The 18,579-nt window shown below is 38.3% G+C and overlaps 1 protein-coding gene across 9 annotated transcripts in view; it reads right to left on the reverse strand.

Annotated features, from left to right (window-relative positions):
- KLF12 (Kruppel like factor 12) overlaps nucleotides 1-18,579 on the reverse strand; it is a 591,277-nt gene that overhangs the window by 231,355 nt on the left and 341,343 nt on the right. For all 9 annotated transcript variants that reach the window (XR_005376376.1, XM_038569736.1, XM_038569734.1 and 6 more), the window contains one exon: nucleotides 10,331-10,420. Coding sequence is in view for 7 of the 9 variants with exons in the window: in XM_038569736.1 (XP_038425664.1) it covers nucleotides 10,331-10,420 (90 nt within the window). In the remaining 2 variants the exon portion in view is untranslated. The remainder of the gene's footprint in view (nucleotides 1-10,330; nucleotides 10,421-18,579) is intronic.

The raw sequence follows: 18,579 nt of genomic DNA on the forward strand, positions 1-18,579 counted from the left end.
GAGCATTTAGGGCTGTTACGTCCTCTTAATAAATTGATCCTCTTATCATTATGAAATGTTCTACTTTATCTCAGGTTATAGTCCTTATTCTGAAGTTATTTGGTCTAATATTAAAACAGGGACACAGGGATCCCTGGGTGGCGCAGTGGTTTGGCGCCTGCCTTTGGCCCAGGGCGCGATCCTGGAGATCTGGATCGAATCCCACGTCGGGCTCCCGGTGCATGGAGCCTGCTTCTCCCTCTGCCTATGTCTCTGCCTCTCTCTCTCTCTCTCTCTGTGTGTGACTATCATAAATAAATAAAAATTTAAAAAATAATAAAATAAAAAATAAAACAGGGACACAGTTTTCTTTTTGCTGTTGTGATTTAGGGTATATATGTATATGTGTGTGTGTGTGTGTGTGTATATATATATATATATCTTTTTCTATCCTATTACTTTCTGTTTGCTCAAAAGAATATTTAGTATAGATTAATTATGTTCCTGGAAGAAAATAATTTGAACGATTAACAGCTTTTATTTCAAGGTAATGTGATCATGCTTTTTCTTTTCTTCTTGAAAGGTTTTCTTATATGTTTAAATTTTTTAATAATAAAAATGTTGTCAGACATAAGAATTCTAGTGTCTGATCTGGAAAAGGACAAACCTTGTCCACAATCAACATGACAGGGATGACTACACCCAAATGACCTCAGGTTTCACGCAAAACTTTTTCCTCTGGAGTCAGAAGGATGTTGTTAAAACCAACATTTATTTAAGAAGTATGTACTGTAAGTAAAAACGGGGTCATTTATTCACACATGGTTGCTGCTATAACAAGCTGGCTTTTTAAAAAGTTGCGTCCCATGCGAGGCCATTTGAAATGATTTCTGTTGAAGTCTTCCGCCAGCCACTCAGTTCAATAATCCATACAAGCTCTCTGGTACAGTTATGAACCATCAGTTCTCTGGATTTTAATTTTTTTTTTTTTAAGATTTTACTCCTTTATTCATGAGAGAGACACACAGAGAGGCAGAGACACAGGCAGGGGGAGAAGCAGGCTCCATGCAGGGAGCTTGACGTGGGACTCGATCCCGGGTCTCCAGGATCATGCCCTGGGCTGAAGGCGGCGCTAAACCACTAAGCCACCGGGGCTGCCCTCTGGATTTTAAACTTATTCTTCGTTTTAATTGAGGTAATGAACACAAAATATAAAATTTATCTGCAACCATTTTTACATGTGCAGATCAGCAGTGTTAACCACATTTGCATTACTGTTAACAGATCTTTTTTCATCTTGCAAAACTGAAACTCTGCACCAGCAAACAACTGTCCACATCCCAGTCCACCAAACCCCTAACCACCAAACCCCTAACAAACACCATTCTCTTTTCTGTTTCCTGATTTTGACTATTCTCAATTCTGTTCTGTTCTTACTTTGTACCTGTATCTTTATATTTAAAGAGAACATCTTACAGATGGCATGTAATTAGGTCTTGCTTTTATTTCCAAGCTGACAATCTATCTTTTAAATGGAATGCTTGAACTCTTTCCCTTTCACACAATTATCAACACATAGTGTTTAAATGTACCAACTTGCTCTTTGTTTTCTATTTCTCCTATCTGTTCTTTGTTCATCTTTCCTCTTTTCTGCCTTCATTCAGGTGAAATTGATTATTTTTAAAAACGCTTCCAGTTCATTTCCACCATTAGTTTATTAACTACATTGGGTGTTTTACTGTGTGTGTATATGTGTGGTTGCTCTAGGATTTACAATGTATACCTTTAACTTAACACCATCTACCTTCAAATAATACCGTAGCCAATGGTATACTTCCCTCCATGCTCCCGTTGTCTCTGAGATACAGCTGTTGCTCATTTTCAACCAATATGTTATAAACTCCATAATATTATTGTTTGCTTTGCACAATTTTCTTTTAAAAAGATTTTTTAGAACTTTTATATTTGCCTAGGTATTTACCATTTTGAGTGCTCTTCACTTCCTTGGATAGATCCAGACTTCTATCTAATGTCCTTTTCTTTTACCCAAGGAAGTTCTTTATTTTGTCTTAACATGGTATCTAGTAAGAAGTCTGATTTTTGCTCCTTTGTATATCAGACATATTCTTCCCTTCTCTGTTGGCTGCTTTTAAAACTATTCTTCATTACCTGTTTCCAGCAATTTGATTATTTTATGCTTTGGTGTGTCTGTATGCTGCTTCGGGCTACTTGAATTTCTCGAATACATGGGTTTTTCTCCTATTTGGGTTATGTCCAGCCATTATTTCTTCAAACAATTTTTTTGACCTGCCCTAGCCTTACAGTTCAATTGTACATATGTTAGACTACTTGAGATTGTTACACAGATCATGGAGGCTTTGCTCATTTTCTCAAGTCTTTTTTTCTATCTGGTCAATCCAATCAACTATGATCAGTAGCCAGACAGTGGAACTTTCACATTATTGAAGGTGAGATCTTGTTGTGTCTTCCTTTAGAGTGTTGGATTTTGCTATGGCATAATTAAGTAACTTGCAGATCTGTGTGACCCTTTCAGGATTTGCCTCTCATGTCCATTATGGCAAGACCCAGCCCAGAATACTGTGGGACTAATTCAGCCCCATTACTAAAGCCATGGCCTTTCTGAGACCTCGACCAAATGCCCCCAAGTACAAATGCATCTCTCCATTCTGGTCTGTGTGAACCGTATGTGAGCTCTAAAAATTGTTCCCTGAGGGGCTCCTGGGTGGCTCAGTCAGCTGAGCATCTGACTTCAGTTCAAGTCATGATCTGAGGGCCTCTGGGATCCAGCTCGGAGTCAAGCTCTGCACTCAGCTTGGAATATGCTTGCCCCTCCCCCCACTGGTGTGCATGTCCATGCACACAAGCTCTAATAAATAAAATCTTAAAAAAAAAAAAAAAAAAAAACTGTTCCACCCATTGCCTTCCTTATTCTTTCCTTGCTTTCCTCCACACATAGCCAAATCCTTCCAAGGGGACCACTTTCAGGATCTCTGGCACTCTCTCTGTACAACTCCTTCCTCTCTGTTATTGTTCCCCTTAAAAACCAGTTGCCTTGACTTCTCCCAAATTCCAATCCCTACCTGTCTAACTCAGTGCCTGCTAAGCCCCATTTGGGTTCTTTCCCTCTGCTTTACTTTAAAGCAGAAGGCTAAGGCCCTAGTAAAGTTCACATCCTTTCCTACCCCACTCCCAAGAATCACAGTCCTTTACTGCCTATTGTTCAATATGTAAAAACATCTCATCTATTTTGTCTGGTTTTCTAGTTGTTTATGGTAAGAAGTCAATTCCCCTAGTGGTCAGAAGCCAAAGTCCTCCAAGGGTTAAATAAGCTATCATCACAGGTATAAACTATGAGCTAGTATGCAAATATTAGCACGCGAAAACACATCTAGGATAAAGAGCAACACTCGCCTCACGATCCAGGTTTTGTTTCTGAAATTCCACCATGAAGACAAGTCCACAAAGGAGAACACAACTGTGCATAAACTAAAATATTTTGGAGAGGCTAATTTTCTCCAACTTGAAAATTTCCAAATTACTCAGAGCATGAAACCTCTTTAAGAAGGGTTCCTTTTTACAAAGCACTGACCCTATAAAAATGCAAATGACTCCAGAAAGAATAGCACTTCACATTTTCCTCAATTAAGCAGACTCCAGTTAGAAGCAGTCATTGGTGGGTATCGGTGGGTACCAGGAGCCATCACAGCACAGAGAGTTGGGAGTGTCTGGGTTGCGAGTGGAGGAGAATTAAGTTGAAGGAGAAAGCACATTGCTAACAGGAAAAAAGGAGGGCAGAATTATCAACTTCATAGCTTTGCCCAGGGCAGCCCCCAAGGGAAAGGATTTGTCTGCCTGCTATATTTCCCTGGGGTACTATCTGTAATTACTATCACAGCTCATTGATTTTCAATTCTTTCTATTAATACATTTATTGGCCATTCTGACATTATTAAAATCAGTCCAACTCTGCTTCTTTAGTGGAGGATAGCTCTTCCTTAAAATGAGTTTCACAAGTATAGATATTTTTTCCTGCTTTTTTTTTTTAATGGTCTTTTCGCATTAGGAATAACATAGCTTCTGCATATGTTTCCCTTTGAAGCCCAGTAGTGACACGTAAAGATTTTACTACAGATCAAAAGATCTCAAGCAGTGGGTCATCAGAGAATATTAAATGATAAGCAAATTCATATGTCTAAGATAATTCTACCAATTTACTAGCTATGCTGGCTCCTGTTCCACAGTAGGGGAGGTAATAATGAGCCTCGGTTAAAAGGGTAATGCAAGTGGCATTTTTACAATGCCTTTTCTTCTCTTCTGATAAAGTCATTAAAGTAACGCTGTCTTGCTAAGCTTTTACACACAGATATATATTAAACCTTTTATGTTAAACTAAACATAACAGTTTACTGAGGAAAAGAAAAAGGTTTGTTGTTGGGGTATTTTTTTTCCCTCTCTCTCTAAAGCTACTAAATTTTAATGTAACTGCCTGTCTTAAACATTCCATAGAACATGTCTAGGTTCAGGTACCATCTTCCACCTGTCTCTATTTCTTTACTAAGCCTGAAGATTGGGGTCTTTTCCAAACTAGCACCTGTCTTAAAATCCTCAATATTCTACCGTCTGGCACTGGCTCTCACTTACAATAAATAGCATCTGAATCACTATTTATTGAGCCCGGCCCAGCTATAAGCTCCTTGCACTGAGACAATGAGGAATAATGAGAAGCATAAAGCGAGAGCTCCACACTACAGGAAGGTACCATATAGTTGACTTAAAGGTGCTAGTCCGTCCTTTGTGATACAGAAATGCCTCCACCACCTTGTTATGAATGACCTGCAGAATGGTTTGTAAAAGTTACTGCAAGCTGCCTCTTGGAACAGGACCATTGCTCCCTTCTGTCCTACCTCTGAAATTAGGGAGCTCATAGGGATCTGTAAGTTAGTAAACCATGGAGGATACAATTAAACCCTCCTCCTGCCATACCCACACCCTTCTGGACTGCACAGCTGTGGTAAAGAGGCATCTGGGGTGCCTGAGTGGCTCAGTGGTTGAGCAGCTGCCTTTGGCTCAGGGCAGGATTCTGGGATCCTGGGATCAAATCCCGCATCAGGCTCCTCACAGGGAGCCTGCTTCTCCCTCTGCCTGTGTCTCTACCTCTCTCTATCTCTCATGAATAAATAAAATCTTTAAAAAATAAACATAAAAAAGAGGCATCGGGTTTTGATTCCCAACATAATACATAATACATAAGGGTCTTTTACAACCCAGTTACTGAATGCTAGGAATACTTAAAATTGGCAAAACACCTAACGTCTTTCTCCTTCTCTCTCTACGCTACTTTTGCTACCACTCTACCTATAGGCTCACAGGTCAGAATTGCACCTGCCCCTCCAGGGGAAGGGAGTGGACGGGTAACCACAGTCTGGACCACTGCTGTGGCAGGTGGAGGGACTCAGGTCAGCTCCTTTCCCCATAGACTAAGAACAGTGAGAGTGGCTGAGTGATGCATATTTCCTTCAGGACTCCCACTGGCGCCCGTGCACTGATGTATTCTTCTATTTTTACTGAGAGCTTCTTTTCCTGTTTAAACATTTTACTTTCAAGAATTTCAAACACATACAAAATAAGACACAATGGTTATAGAGCCTCTGGGTACTGGCTACATGTGGCTTTAATAATGATGGACTCCTGGTCAGTCTTATCTTTCTCCCCATCCGTTCTGTCCTCCCATCTCACTTTGCAGCAAATCCCAGACACCTAATCACTTCACCTGCAAATATATCAATATGCACTTCTGAAGTATACAAACTCAGAACTCCTTTTTTAAAAAACTGTGGCCAAATACCACTATCATATCAAAATAGGATGGCATTTTTGTGTTAATATAATCATTGATTTCTGGCTTCATTATTCCATTTTTTTGTGATAAAATCTAATAAGAATTTGAAATATTTCTCCAGATATGCTTAAATAAAAATTCAAATGAAAAAATAAGGGTTAGAATTTGAGATTTACCTTAAATGATAAATTAACCCAGATGTTTAATCTCTGCTAACTACAATATGAGAACTGCAGCTATAGAAACTGAAGCAATTGGGCTCTTTTTATTCCTGCTTTTTTCAAAGGAAGAATATTTATTCAGCAGTCACCATATGCAGGCAGGGTCTTAGGATGCTAGACGGTTCCCTTCACTTCCTAGAAGTGAAGAAATAGGTGGATAGAGACCAACAGGACACACACAAGTGGCCCCTGGCAGAGAGAGTATCTGAACTTGGGTCTGTCACTTTTTAAAGTGACAACATTTCTACCTACATACACAGGTAACCTCCCTGTCATATGATTGTTAAACTCATCATGGGAAATGCTTTTTCTCACTCTTGGCCCATTACCATAATCAAAGAATGTCAGATGGAACTTGGGCCAGCCTCTAACACCCCCACTATACAGATGAGGACATAGAGGCCTAGAGTTATGAAGTAACTTCCCAGTGCCACTCAAGCCAGTAAACTGCAAGGCCAGGAACAAAATCACATTTTGTTTTTGAGGCAGTACCCTTTCTCTGTTACTACCTTATCTCTGGGTGGAATCGTTCCAGTCCTCTTCTTCCTGCTTTAGTTCTTTGCTTAATAACATGTTAGAACATCCAACGGCTGACGGCATTTGGGAAGCTCTTGTAACAGCAGGACACAAGCACCAAAGGTCACAGTCAAAGTCACTCCAATACTCCTTGCTGAGCCCCTGAAGTGTATCACAAGAGCACATGCTCTTCCCATGGACTGCTTAGCAGCATGTGTTGTATTACCAAGCCTGAAGAAAACTGAAGTCACGTTTCAAGAGACTACAATAATGATCTACTTAGATATCCTAAAACTAAGGATGCAGAAGCCACAGAATTCCAAACAGAAGGCAAGCCACAGAGTTGGTGTCGACATTCCACTATATCTACCCAGTTCACACGGCGACAAGGTGAAGACTATGCCAATGAGAATGTATGTTTCCAGTATTTCCAATTTTTATTTTTTTGTTCACAACAACCCTATGAAGTAGACAGAGCAGATTTATAATGAGCTATTGACTGGCTTCATGTTTGTTTGTTTGTTTTTTTACCATGCCAGTTATAATGCCCAGACAAGTGAATGACCACTGACTATGTGCCAGGACCTACAAGAAAAATACAAGAAATACTTGTTATCCTCTAAGAGCTGACAATCTGATTGATGAGATATGATCACATTCACATGCCATAAAACCATGAAGAGAATGAGGCAAGGCAGCCAGAACTTTTCAGAGAAGAGAGAAAGCAGAGTGGCTAACCTAGACCCATCCCACAGTCTATCTTCCAGCTCTGAAATGTGGTCATCTGGTCCTGAATTCCTTAGAAGGGTGGGGGGATATGTATAGACCAGCTGGCGGCGGAAGACCTAAGGGACTATTTATAGCCAGAAGGGGAGAAGGAACATATGCCTTCATGGTGCACTGAAAACCTGAGGTCCATGGAAAGTAGTGTATCTTTACAATACTGCCTGGGGCCTGAAAGGCACACTAAAGTTTTCTTCCCCTAAAGACTGGACATTTAATGTCTATGTCTTAAAAACAGTCTTGAAATCAGGTTTTCCGAAGTGATTACAGAATCCAATCCTTGACATCAAGCTCAGGCTTTCCCATTTATTGTTGTGATGCAGATTCATTTCTTTCTTTTCTTTTTTTTTTTCTTCAGATTCATTTCTTAACTTTGTGTTCACTGTTACTAATATCTTTTTCAGAAGCCCATGATCACACGCGATTATTTTAATTTCACCAATGTTTACACTGTATTAAAAAAAAAATCCTCATCCAGCTTTTACCAGGAAATGAGGAAAGAGTCCTATAAGACAGAAATAAAGGAATCTTTAGCATTCTAGTATTCCTTATGTAAAAAAGTTCTGGTTCTGAAATGATACCGCATATCACTCATCCTATTATCCCCAATTAAAAACTCCAGTAAAACAACCAAAAATGAAGTTCACTAAAAGTCTAGATTTATCCCTAATTTTAAAGAAGAATTGATTTGAAGTATTATAAATGATTAAACACAAATTATTGTACTCCATAAATAATTAGGTCATAATACATTTCATTAAACACAGGGCTGCTTCTCTTGAAGTTTCACTATAAAAGAGAAAAAAATTATATCTGCCATGTATTTAAGAAGTACATACAAAGCCAAGGAAAAGAATAAAATCAAGTTTTTACTTCCCTTCAACATACACAATCTAAATTAGGGTTAAAATACTAACAACAGCTCCATTCACAAGGAGGAAAATTGATTTTAATAAATAAGCATTAAGTAAAACCTATGAACCTACCATTTTTCCTATCCCTATTTGAGGGCAGTAAATATTTTCTATAGATCATGTGGCATGAGGTTCTTAGTTACAATGCAAACCCCCTGGGAATATTGGCTTTTTGTATGTGTGTGTGCGTGCATCTAAATACTTCATGCAAACCTTACTTTCAAACTGCATATTACAGTAAAGGAGAAAGAAGTATCATGATATCATCAAAGATTCCCAGAGCTGGTGACAACAGTGCACCATCCTGGTTCTGACTAATGACCCAAATAGTAGTCTCTGGCTTCTGTACTTCCTCCAACATGCATGACTTGAGTGGATTTATTGCTATTCAAGTTGAAGAACATTTCGTAAAATAAAAGCAACAACGTGGAATAAACCACTTTTTCATTTTTCCATCAGCGTGTGATGGTGATGCTATGTGATGAGATGCTATGGTCTGTGCAGTGTGTTCAACTTAAACACGGGGTGTGTAGAAATTTATTTTATGAAACTGATACGCACTTAGATTAAGAAAACAGAAATTCCAAAGAAATAAAAATAATCCTTCCTGTGTTAGGTTCAACAGCAAAGGTAAAAACTGTATGATTTGGAAGACAGAATTTAACTTGAGTCATACTAGAAAATCCAGGTGAACACAAGACTTTTTCTGAAGCTTTGTCTACAACGATCAAATAATATTAGTCCCTGCCACATGGTCTTTTCCACCACAATGCTCCACTGCCTAAGTTTTAGGTTGAACCCAATGTGAGTCGGTCATTATGTCATGCATAGAATCAGGGAGGGTGTATTATTGGTTGTCACACCCCACAAAGTTCACTGCAGAGTTACAATAATCAACACTGAATATAAACTTTCAGACACAGGCTTACAGTGAAGAAGAGACATATACACTACTACATATCACACCCTGACATATATATTACTCAGGAAGGGGGAAGTTATTGGAGAAACCCTCTACATGCTACATCTGAATTCATGCCCTAAGTTCCTCATTATGAAGTCCTTTTAATACATCAGCATCCTAACCCCTTGAATGGGGTCCCACATGAACTCATGCACATAGATTTTTACAAGTTAAATTTGATTTACTTTTAAAATTTCTTCCAATTAGTCAATTACTAAACATTGCCTATGTTTTGCTTCTTTTGGTAAGAGATACACTAATAAGATTAAGATTAAATATTTACTTAATTTATCCCTTCCTTAGTCCTCTGTACTGCCTCAGTGGTGATGAGTAACAGAGGTAGGCAGTGTGCTCTTAGGCACACAAGCAGTGCTTTCTCACTTAAATCTAAAACATGGTGAGCCAATGCTGTAAGCAGTCATATTGCCCTTATTATAATTTTAACTACTGAAGCTAAAAATGTTAATAATTATAAAATCACCTATGTCCTTTTAAAAAAGAAATCTAGCTTCATATTTTCACTAGCCATATGTTAATTTGTCCATTTTGCTATGTATTTATAAATTTAAGTCCCCTTTTGCTTTAGGTCTATTTCAAACTCACTGACCTAAATTGCATCATCTGTCCTCTAGTCCTCATGGCATAAAAAAGGGTAGATGCAAATGTCAAAAGAGAATCAATCCAACAAACAGTAACATTCCCATACCTGTACTCTGTAATTTCCTAAGAAAGAAACAAGCCGTTTGGGCATGGATGTTATATTCCTATCTTTTTTTTTTTTTTAATAATTTCTCTTTTCTTTGGATTTATATTAGCTTTTCAAAACATTCACTAACTTCAATAAAACCATATGGCTCTTATAAGGTCACTGTGCCTTCCTAGTTTCAGGAAGTTCTCTTTTCCAAGGTAGTAATATTAGAGGCTGCAAATGGATGAGAACCAATCAGTCTCAGATAATCTTGACTCCTGACAAGGAGAAAAGAGAAAAGCACAGGCCAGTGAAAATCAGAAGCATTCTGCAAACGTCAAGATGCTCTGGAAACGACTGCCACTATCATAAAGAGAAAAGGGTGGGGCACCATTGGAAACTCACCCCTTGTTCAGATTCCAAAAGCTCTGTTTTGACTCTGACCGACGGCATCCCATCAAGCATTAACATTCTGTTCTCAAACGTGTTGATATTCTGAGAACAAAAAGAGAGAGGGAAAGTCAGCTGTAAAGCATTCACATGAGGACATCTGGTAGAGTCTTCCTTCATAGTAAGTAGTACATTTAGTACTGCTAACCTAATTTTTAACAATGAAGTATAATTAAATGAGAATATCAGCATAACCAATTATGCCCCTCTTCTGAACTATCATTTGAAATAATGACCAAGAAGTTGAATTAATCAGTCTGATTCTCTGACCTCTGGGTTGGAGGTCAGACTATAATAAACTGGAATAAAGAAACCTTAACATTAATTTATATGGGGCTGGAACAATTCATCACACTTTTGCAATAGTGGAAGGAAGCAGACGGATGTTTCCTTCGTCCTTAGCTCTGGGGGTCGTATGTGTGCAGAAATCCACAAAGGAGGAAATAGATTTAAAAAATGACTATATGCTCATATTAGTGTCAAAGGCTAAATAATTTGAAAACCAAGAAAATATAATTCTAGACACTGAATTCTGGTACAGCAATTCATATCAGATGAAAATTTCTATAGATCAACCCCAAGCATCTACTTCAAAAGCAACTAATATAAATTTTGGATTGAGAGTGAATTTTTAAGCTCAAGTCTCAACCCAAAAATAAATAACAATTTGTTTTCTGTTTTGGTATATGTTTAGGTGAATTCACCACTTCTTGAAAGGAGAACCTTATTTCTACTGTGACTCAGTAGAATTTCAAACCATATTTACAAACAGGCTAAATGAAGGTTCTTTTTCCACTGCTTTGGGGATTTTCTAAAGTCAATAACCTATGAAGGGAATCCTAAAGACATTCAACATTGCTTGCTTCAGACCAAAATCATGTTTTAAAACATGTTTAATGTCAACTTTACATTCATCTACTGACCATACTAAGAAACTGAAGTGACTAAATTTGAGTTTTTATAATGTTTCCTTTGCTCCATCACAGAATGCACATGACTCTAAAGTGGTGTCATTAAAAGAAAGAGTGACCTGTTTCTAAATATCTTGCCCACCTCTGATGACAAGGGTTAATAGCATTTCTAAATCTTCAGGGTTTGCCTCTCACATAGTTGCTTTTCTTTTGAATGGTTAAATAAAAACAACTCCCACCTCGACAAATCATAAACGTTTTTATTACCAAATAATACCAACAGAGTGCAGTATAGTAAAGCTCTAATTATCTCTCTTTCTTGCCACTCTTTTTTAAGAAAAATAAGAAATAAAATTTATAGGGCCTCTTATCACAAATATTTGCTCTGAGACATCAACAAGAAGAAAAGGCAAATTTACTCTAGAGCTAACTAATGAGCATTTAAAAATTCCATACTACCTAGTCTATTAGGTAATAAAAAGAAGAAAAACTACTGTCATGTTCTTTTCTTAGAAATATGCGATATTATTAAAACTGACAGGATGCATTTTTTTAAATTTGTGCTTTTGACTTATCCATATTTTTTAGGCATTTTGCATCCTAATGGCTTAGAGCAGAAAGAACGGTGGTATCCCTGGCAAGCTCAGTTAATTTGTTCAAAGCTTTAAATCCTTTCATGAAGGCTGGTGAGTTGTTTACACATCAGGCATGGATCTCAATTCCTAATGTGTCACTTGCTTCCATGGTTGGAAGCAGCCAGCTTGGCTTGCAACCACCCAGTTTCAAGAAAGCCTTCCTGCAGCCGGCCAGCCCTCAATGCCCCTGCCCTTCACAGCAGCCAGAAATCTACCCTAACAAAGCATCCCGTAGGCTGTTTGGTTGGTAGACAATGAAGAATGAGTTGATATTGCTTGCTACCCCGGAGGAGGTCTTGCCCAGACGAAAAGGGAAGATGTCTTGCAAAGGCAGGGAAAAGACAAAGAGCGATTCTGGAAAGACAGGTTTAATGAACTGTTGGAATCTGATTAGAGGCTAATGTCCCTTTTAGTGCTTTGTACCAATTTACAGCTGATATACTTTAACCATTTTCCTCACAGGCTGTGATAAACTCATTAGTTTAAAAAATGCAAGCTAACCAGAGTCTTTGAAGTTAAAAACTGATAAATCATGAAAACCTGACTGGGCCCATGTTCCATTTAGCACATTTAAATGTCACTGTATTTTCATGATTTTTTTATTGTTATTCTTGAATAATTCCACATGTATTAAAGACAGGATTGTACATTTTCATTTCCTATAAAAGTAGAAAAATAAAACACATCTCTAGAGTTTAAGAAATTAAGTTTTCGCTGGAAATATTTCTTTTTCCATGGTTTCCCAGGATCACTCACCATCCAGGTGTTATTCATAACACCATGAATAACAATGTTCACAGCTAAGAAACCAATCTTTAACTATAAAATTCAACTAGTGCAGACTCAATTTGTATATAAGCCTAAAAGCAATACTGTAAGTATATACAGAGCATATTAATCTCTACATTCATGATTCTAACCCTGTTTAGTATAAACATAAGCACTGAGCATCACACTGTATTCCAGACCATCCAGGAAAGGATATGGGTTTAATGGAGCACATGGTACAGCATTGAGGATATAGTTCCTGGAACAAAATATCGATAATTTCTCTCTGTAAGCTAAAATCAGATACATAGGATCTCAGCTGACTATACACTTTAAATATGTAATAAACTCTAATAATTTGAAATTGCTGTCAAACATATCTCGCCATGATCTTAATCAAAACACATTTGCTGTGGAATCAATAGCTCAATTGATTCCCAAGGGGTAAACAAAATTACAGTCATCAATTTTAGTAACATAGTGTTCTTTGTATATTTATGTTGTAATAAACCTTTTGATATTATACATTTCTATATAATTTACATGTGTATGTATATATTCATATACACAGGTACACACACATGCATACACTTACAATACTTTTTTCATATGAGTACATTTTATTAATTAAAGCAAAAGTTACCATCAGATTTATTAACTGGCTGTTGATCAATTACATGTACACTGAGAATTGTACTCTGGACTTTCCTGTTTGCCAAATAAGATTTGGCAACACAGAAGTCCAGCTGATAGAGCTCTCCTAGTCAAAACCAGGACAAGTACAACCTTCGATGAAACTAACATCTGAAAATATTTTGAATGGAATGTGCGGGAAGCATAGGGACACATGATCAATGATCATCTCAGAAAAACAGAATAGGGGGTGTGACTTTCTCATGGCAACTACTAGAATTAGTCCTCCTATTCCCAAAATGCAAGTCTTTTCTTCGCCCTCCTCCGGACTGTGGGTCATCAGTTCCTTGGAGAAAACACAACTGTTTTATCAAAACTCCAAAATTTGTGCTGAAATACAAGAGAATCAGTGAGTTCACCTTACTTTATATAGGTAAGGTTCAACAAACCTAAGAAATTAGAATTACAGGCAGCCACCAGTTTCAGATATCTATCACTATACAACAAATCACATTGTAGCATAAAAAAAAATCATTTTATTATCTTGGTAACAAAACACAGTAATACTTAATATTTGCATGTTTATTAAGGGTTAGACCTTGTACTAAAGGGATACTCATTTAGTCCTTAGAGCAACCCAAGAAGTCAATGCTATATTCTCTGAAGATGAGATATCTGAGACACAGGAGGTTAAATTGTCTGAGGTCTCAAGATTACAAAGGGGTAGTGTTCCATACGAACTCTCTCTCCTTTCCCTCATCCTTCCTCCTTCTTTCTCCTCCTCCCTACCCCAATCAACACCCCTCCCCAACTCTCTCTCTCTCCCTCTCGCTCTTTCTCGCTCTTTCTCGCTCTTCTTCTCTCAGGAACTCTGGAATCTCATTTAACAGCTCCTCTCAGAACTGAGCTGATTTAGTGAGTGAATTGAATATGCAACTTCTGGTCACTGGGGAGTTGTCAGTGTTGTTCTGGTCACTGGGAGTGTCAACATTTTGGGGAATATCCGTAAGAGGTCAAATAAGTCCATGGTTTCAAACCTATTTCCTTTATTTTTCCTTTAAGTTAAACTTTCAACATATTTTCTTGGCTTGATAAGATTATGCATTCTTTCCTAGAAATATCTCATTAATTTAGCAAGTCAATCCCATCCTGATTTCAATATCCAGAAAAATCTATAGTAATCTCATTCGCCACCCAGTGTTTTAAAAATATTCATATACCTTTGATGGCTCATTCAATATTTTTACAATAGTTTCGTGTACTTGGATGGTACAGGAACACTATCTTCTACATTTGATACTCAAGAGATACATCTGGGCATCACATTTATTATCTCTTAGATTAAGTATAAAAGCAGAATTTCTTAGCTCTAGCTCACATATCCTCCCAATGATCAATTTGGTATAAGGCATATGCATAATCAAAGTACCTCAAACAGTACAAAATAAATATCAGTAATAATTTGCCATTCTGTCCCAGCCTTTCATTTTCCATTGCTGTGTAGCATGAGAGAGAGGATAGCACATCGATGACCATATTGGCAGAACTAAGAGCTAAACAAGAGCCCTATTACAACTCTCAACTTAAATCCCCTTCAGTGCTTTCAATGATCCACATATACAGTATTCTGCAATATCTGTCTTCAGTCTTAAAAGTATTCTACACTGGAAGGCAGGGGAGTGAGGGGACGGGTAATTGGGGATGAGCACTGGGTATTATATAAGACTGAGGAATCACTGACCTCTACCTCTGAAACCAATAATATATGTTAATTAACTGAATTTAAATAAAAATGCTTTTTAAAAAAACTATTCCATAAATACCTCACCTGAAAACACGGAATTATGTCTCTCATAAGGGGCTGGTAAAATTTTGCGTACCACGCAGCAACTTATATTTTCCTGATAGCAAGGATCATTCTGTTTCTTATGTTGGCAAGTGCTAAATTACCCCAACAATGCCGTTCACACCGATATTTTAGAAATGTCATCTGAGATTCCAAATAATACTCTCCACCTCAGCATTCATAATACAAAGTGGAATAGAATGTTATTTTTGTCATTCATTTTCTGAAGAACTGCACACTGGGGGTTGTGAGTTAGCCAAATCTCTCCATACACACGCAGTGAGGGTCTCTGCTATGCCAAAGTCCCCTCATTCCGTTCATGCCACATCCGTGAATCCATGAGGCACTGCAGCAAATGACAGGGGCAAGCCAAAGACTGAACAACAGAAACCAGGTTAAGAAAAAAAAAAAATGGACAAATTGTGGTTAAGAGAAGTGCCAACCCACCACCAATCAAACGCCAGAGAGGGAGGGCAAAGTTTCAGTTCAGCTGGGCAGGTGTTAACCCTTTAGGGCATTTCAGGGAGAGCACTAACTTGCCAGAGCAGGTAGTGGGCTGTCAGGATGAGCGAACACATATTCTTGATGTCACGTAAAGGTAAAAGAATTATTCAGCCATAAAAAAAGGAAGGAAATCTTGCCATTTACAACAACATGGATAAACCTGGAGGATATTATGCTAAATAAGTCAGAGAAAGACAAAAATCAAACAAATTTGCTTACATGTGGAATTTAAAAAAAAAAAAAAAAGCCAAAAATTGAGCTTATAGATACTGAGAACAGACTGGTGATTGCCAGAGGCAAGATACATATATGTGTGTGTAATGGGAAGGTGGTCAAGAGGTACAGACTTCCACTTACAGAACAAAGTAATTCTGGGGATGTAACGCACAGCATGGTGACTATAGTTAATAATTCTGTATTGTGTATTTGAAGACTGCTAAGAGAATGGATGTCAGAAAAATTTTTCCTATGCAAGATGATGAATGCTAACTAGACCCACTGTGATCATTTCACAATAGATACAAATATTGAATCATTAATATTATACACCTGAAACTAACATAAGGTTATATGTCAACTGTATCTCAATAAATAAATAAAGACAAGAGAGAAGTGAATTCAGTCCTGGAAAAAGAGGCCAGAAATCAGACCCTCTATAGGGCTAGCAGAAACAATTCTGAGGGCTTAGCCCCAGCAGAGGCCAGAGCTAGGAAACAGAGCAGAAAGGAATTAGACAGCATATGCCCAGCCCAAGCCTCCTTCCCTGGGCACATGCATGGACGCATAGACCAGACACCATGAGGCCAGGCAGAAGGACCAACACACTAGACTCCACACATGGAAAATTACACTTGTGGGGATCCCTGGGTGGCGCAGCTGTTTGGCGCCTGCCTTTGGCCCAGGGCGCGATCCTGGAGACCCGGGATCGAATCCCACATCGGCTCCCGGTGCATGGAGCCTGCTTCTCCCTCTGCCTGTGTCTCTGCCTCTTTCTCTCTCTGTGTGACTATCTAAAAATTAAAATTAAAAAAAAAAATCCTTTAAAAAAAAAAAGAAAAAGAAAATTACACTTGTAACACAGGATGATCACACAGATCACAATTCTAAAAATAATAATATTAACAACTATAATAATAATGGCTACCATTTGCTGAGCATATACCTACTGAGCATTGTTGTTTCATATGCTTCACACTCATCAAATTATTCATTTACTGATTCACTCAAAAAAAAAAAAACACTTACTGAGTACCAGATACTGTTTAGGCATTTAGGGTAGATCAGGGAACAAAAGGAGGAAGTTTTATAGTTTCATTCTAGCCATTTATTCCCCTGACAGCTATTTTTTGTTTTGTTTTTTGCTATGTCCATTTTAGACCAGAAAATTCAGATTCAGAGAGATTAAGTCATCTACCCAAGATTATGAAAATGGCAGGCAGCCTAACTCTGGGGCAAAGTCTACTTTCCATTGCTACTGGGGATAGAAAGCCTCAACTGCTGAGTCTTCAAACATCAGCTGCAAACTGTGTATGCCCCGAGCTGCCCAAGCTACTCTGGCTAGTGTGCTTGAGACTCCTGATCTGACAAAAGGCTGGAATGGGGACTGAGGCTGGAGCAGTAAGGCAAAAGCAGGCAGATTAGAGACACAAGGAAGGCAAACAGTACTAAGATCCGTCTAAAGTCCCAAGCCTGCCCTACCCAACGTACCTCTGACCGTGTTTCTCATGTGCTGCAAACCAGCTAAACCCATCCCCATTTTCTACCATTCTGCTCAGATTACATTTCAGTCATGCCAAAAACACTCTCTCCCGTAGGCCTCTCTGTATTCTATTCCATCTTTATACACATCACCACCTGACACATTCTTTATTTGCTCTTACACTAGAATGTAAGTTGCAGGATAGGACGTGGCCTTGTCGTCTTCTCTATAACAATATCCCTATATCCAGACTTATAACTGTGTCTAATAGATAGTATGTGCTTAGTAAATATTTGCTGGGCTAATGAGAACAATAAATGTAGGCAGACATAAGGCCAATTCATTATTCCTGGGTCTAACTAACCCTGGTGGTAACTGTTCGTTGACAAACGAGAAGAACATAAGCACAATCATAGGGTAATAAAATACCCTATGCTTACGAAGAATGGTAAAGGATTTGGTGTGGCTGGAACATACGTGCATTGGAGGAGAAAGTGGAGAGGAGATCAGGTCAGGCTGTAAAGGGTCTCATATATTATGGCACTTCATTTATTCATTAAAAAATGTTTCATTAATGCCGCCATATGCTAGCTGCTAGGAGCACAAGTGAACAAGATAGAAAAGCTTCCTGCCTCAAGAGCTGAAGGCAAATGGGGAAGAAATGTGTTTGGGCATCACACAATATGTGACTGGAAGCTGTGAAGGCCTATTTAGCAAAAACATAGTATGTTTACGCTTCGTGTTTAGGAAGATGGCACTAGAATTAATTTGAAAGATGCCCTATAAACATATAGGACTTGATGCAAAAGGAAGAGCCAGTTCATAGGTGAGCCAGATAGCCCAGGAGAAAGGTGGTAAGCTAGACCTAAGGCCATGGCAGTAGGAAGGAAGAGTAGGAAAAGTATTTGAAAAATAGTACATAGGCAAAATGAACAGCTTTTGATGATTGGCAAGGAGGAGGAAGTATGGTGATAAAACAGAGTGAGAGGGAGTGTCAAAGATGGCTAATTTTTCTAGATTGTTTGCAAAGGTTGAGGCAGGCTACCCAATAGGAAAAGCCAACCATGGCATATATTCCTCCAGTATCCCTTATAGGACCTACTATATTCTGAGTTAGATGAGTATTTGAGTATATCACTTAATTTCAACATATTTTTCCATACACAAGATCTGTCACACACACAGGAAGATTTCTCTTAGGCTGAATA

This window comes from Canis lupus, chromosome 22, assembly GCF_011100685.1.
Source record: "Canis lupus familiaris isolate Mischka breed German Shepherd chromosome 22, alternate assembly UU_Cfam_GSD_1.0, whole genome shotgun sequence".
Classification (NCBI taxonomy): Eukaryota; Metazoa; Chordata; class Mammalia; order Carnivora; family Canidae; genus Canis; species Canis lupus.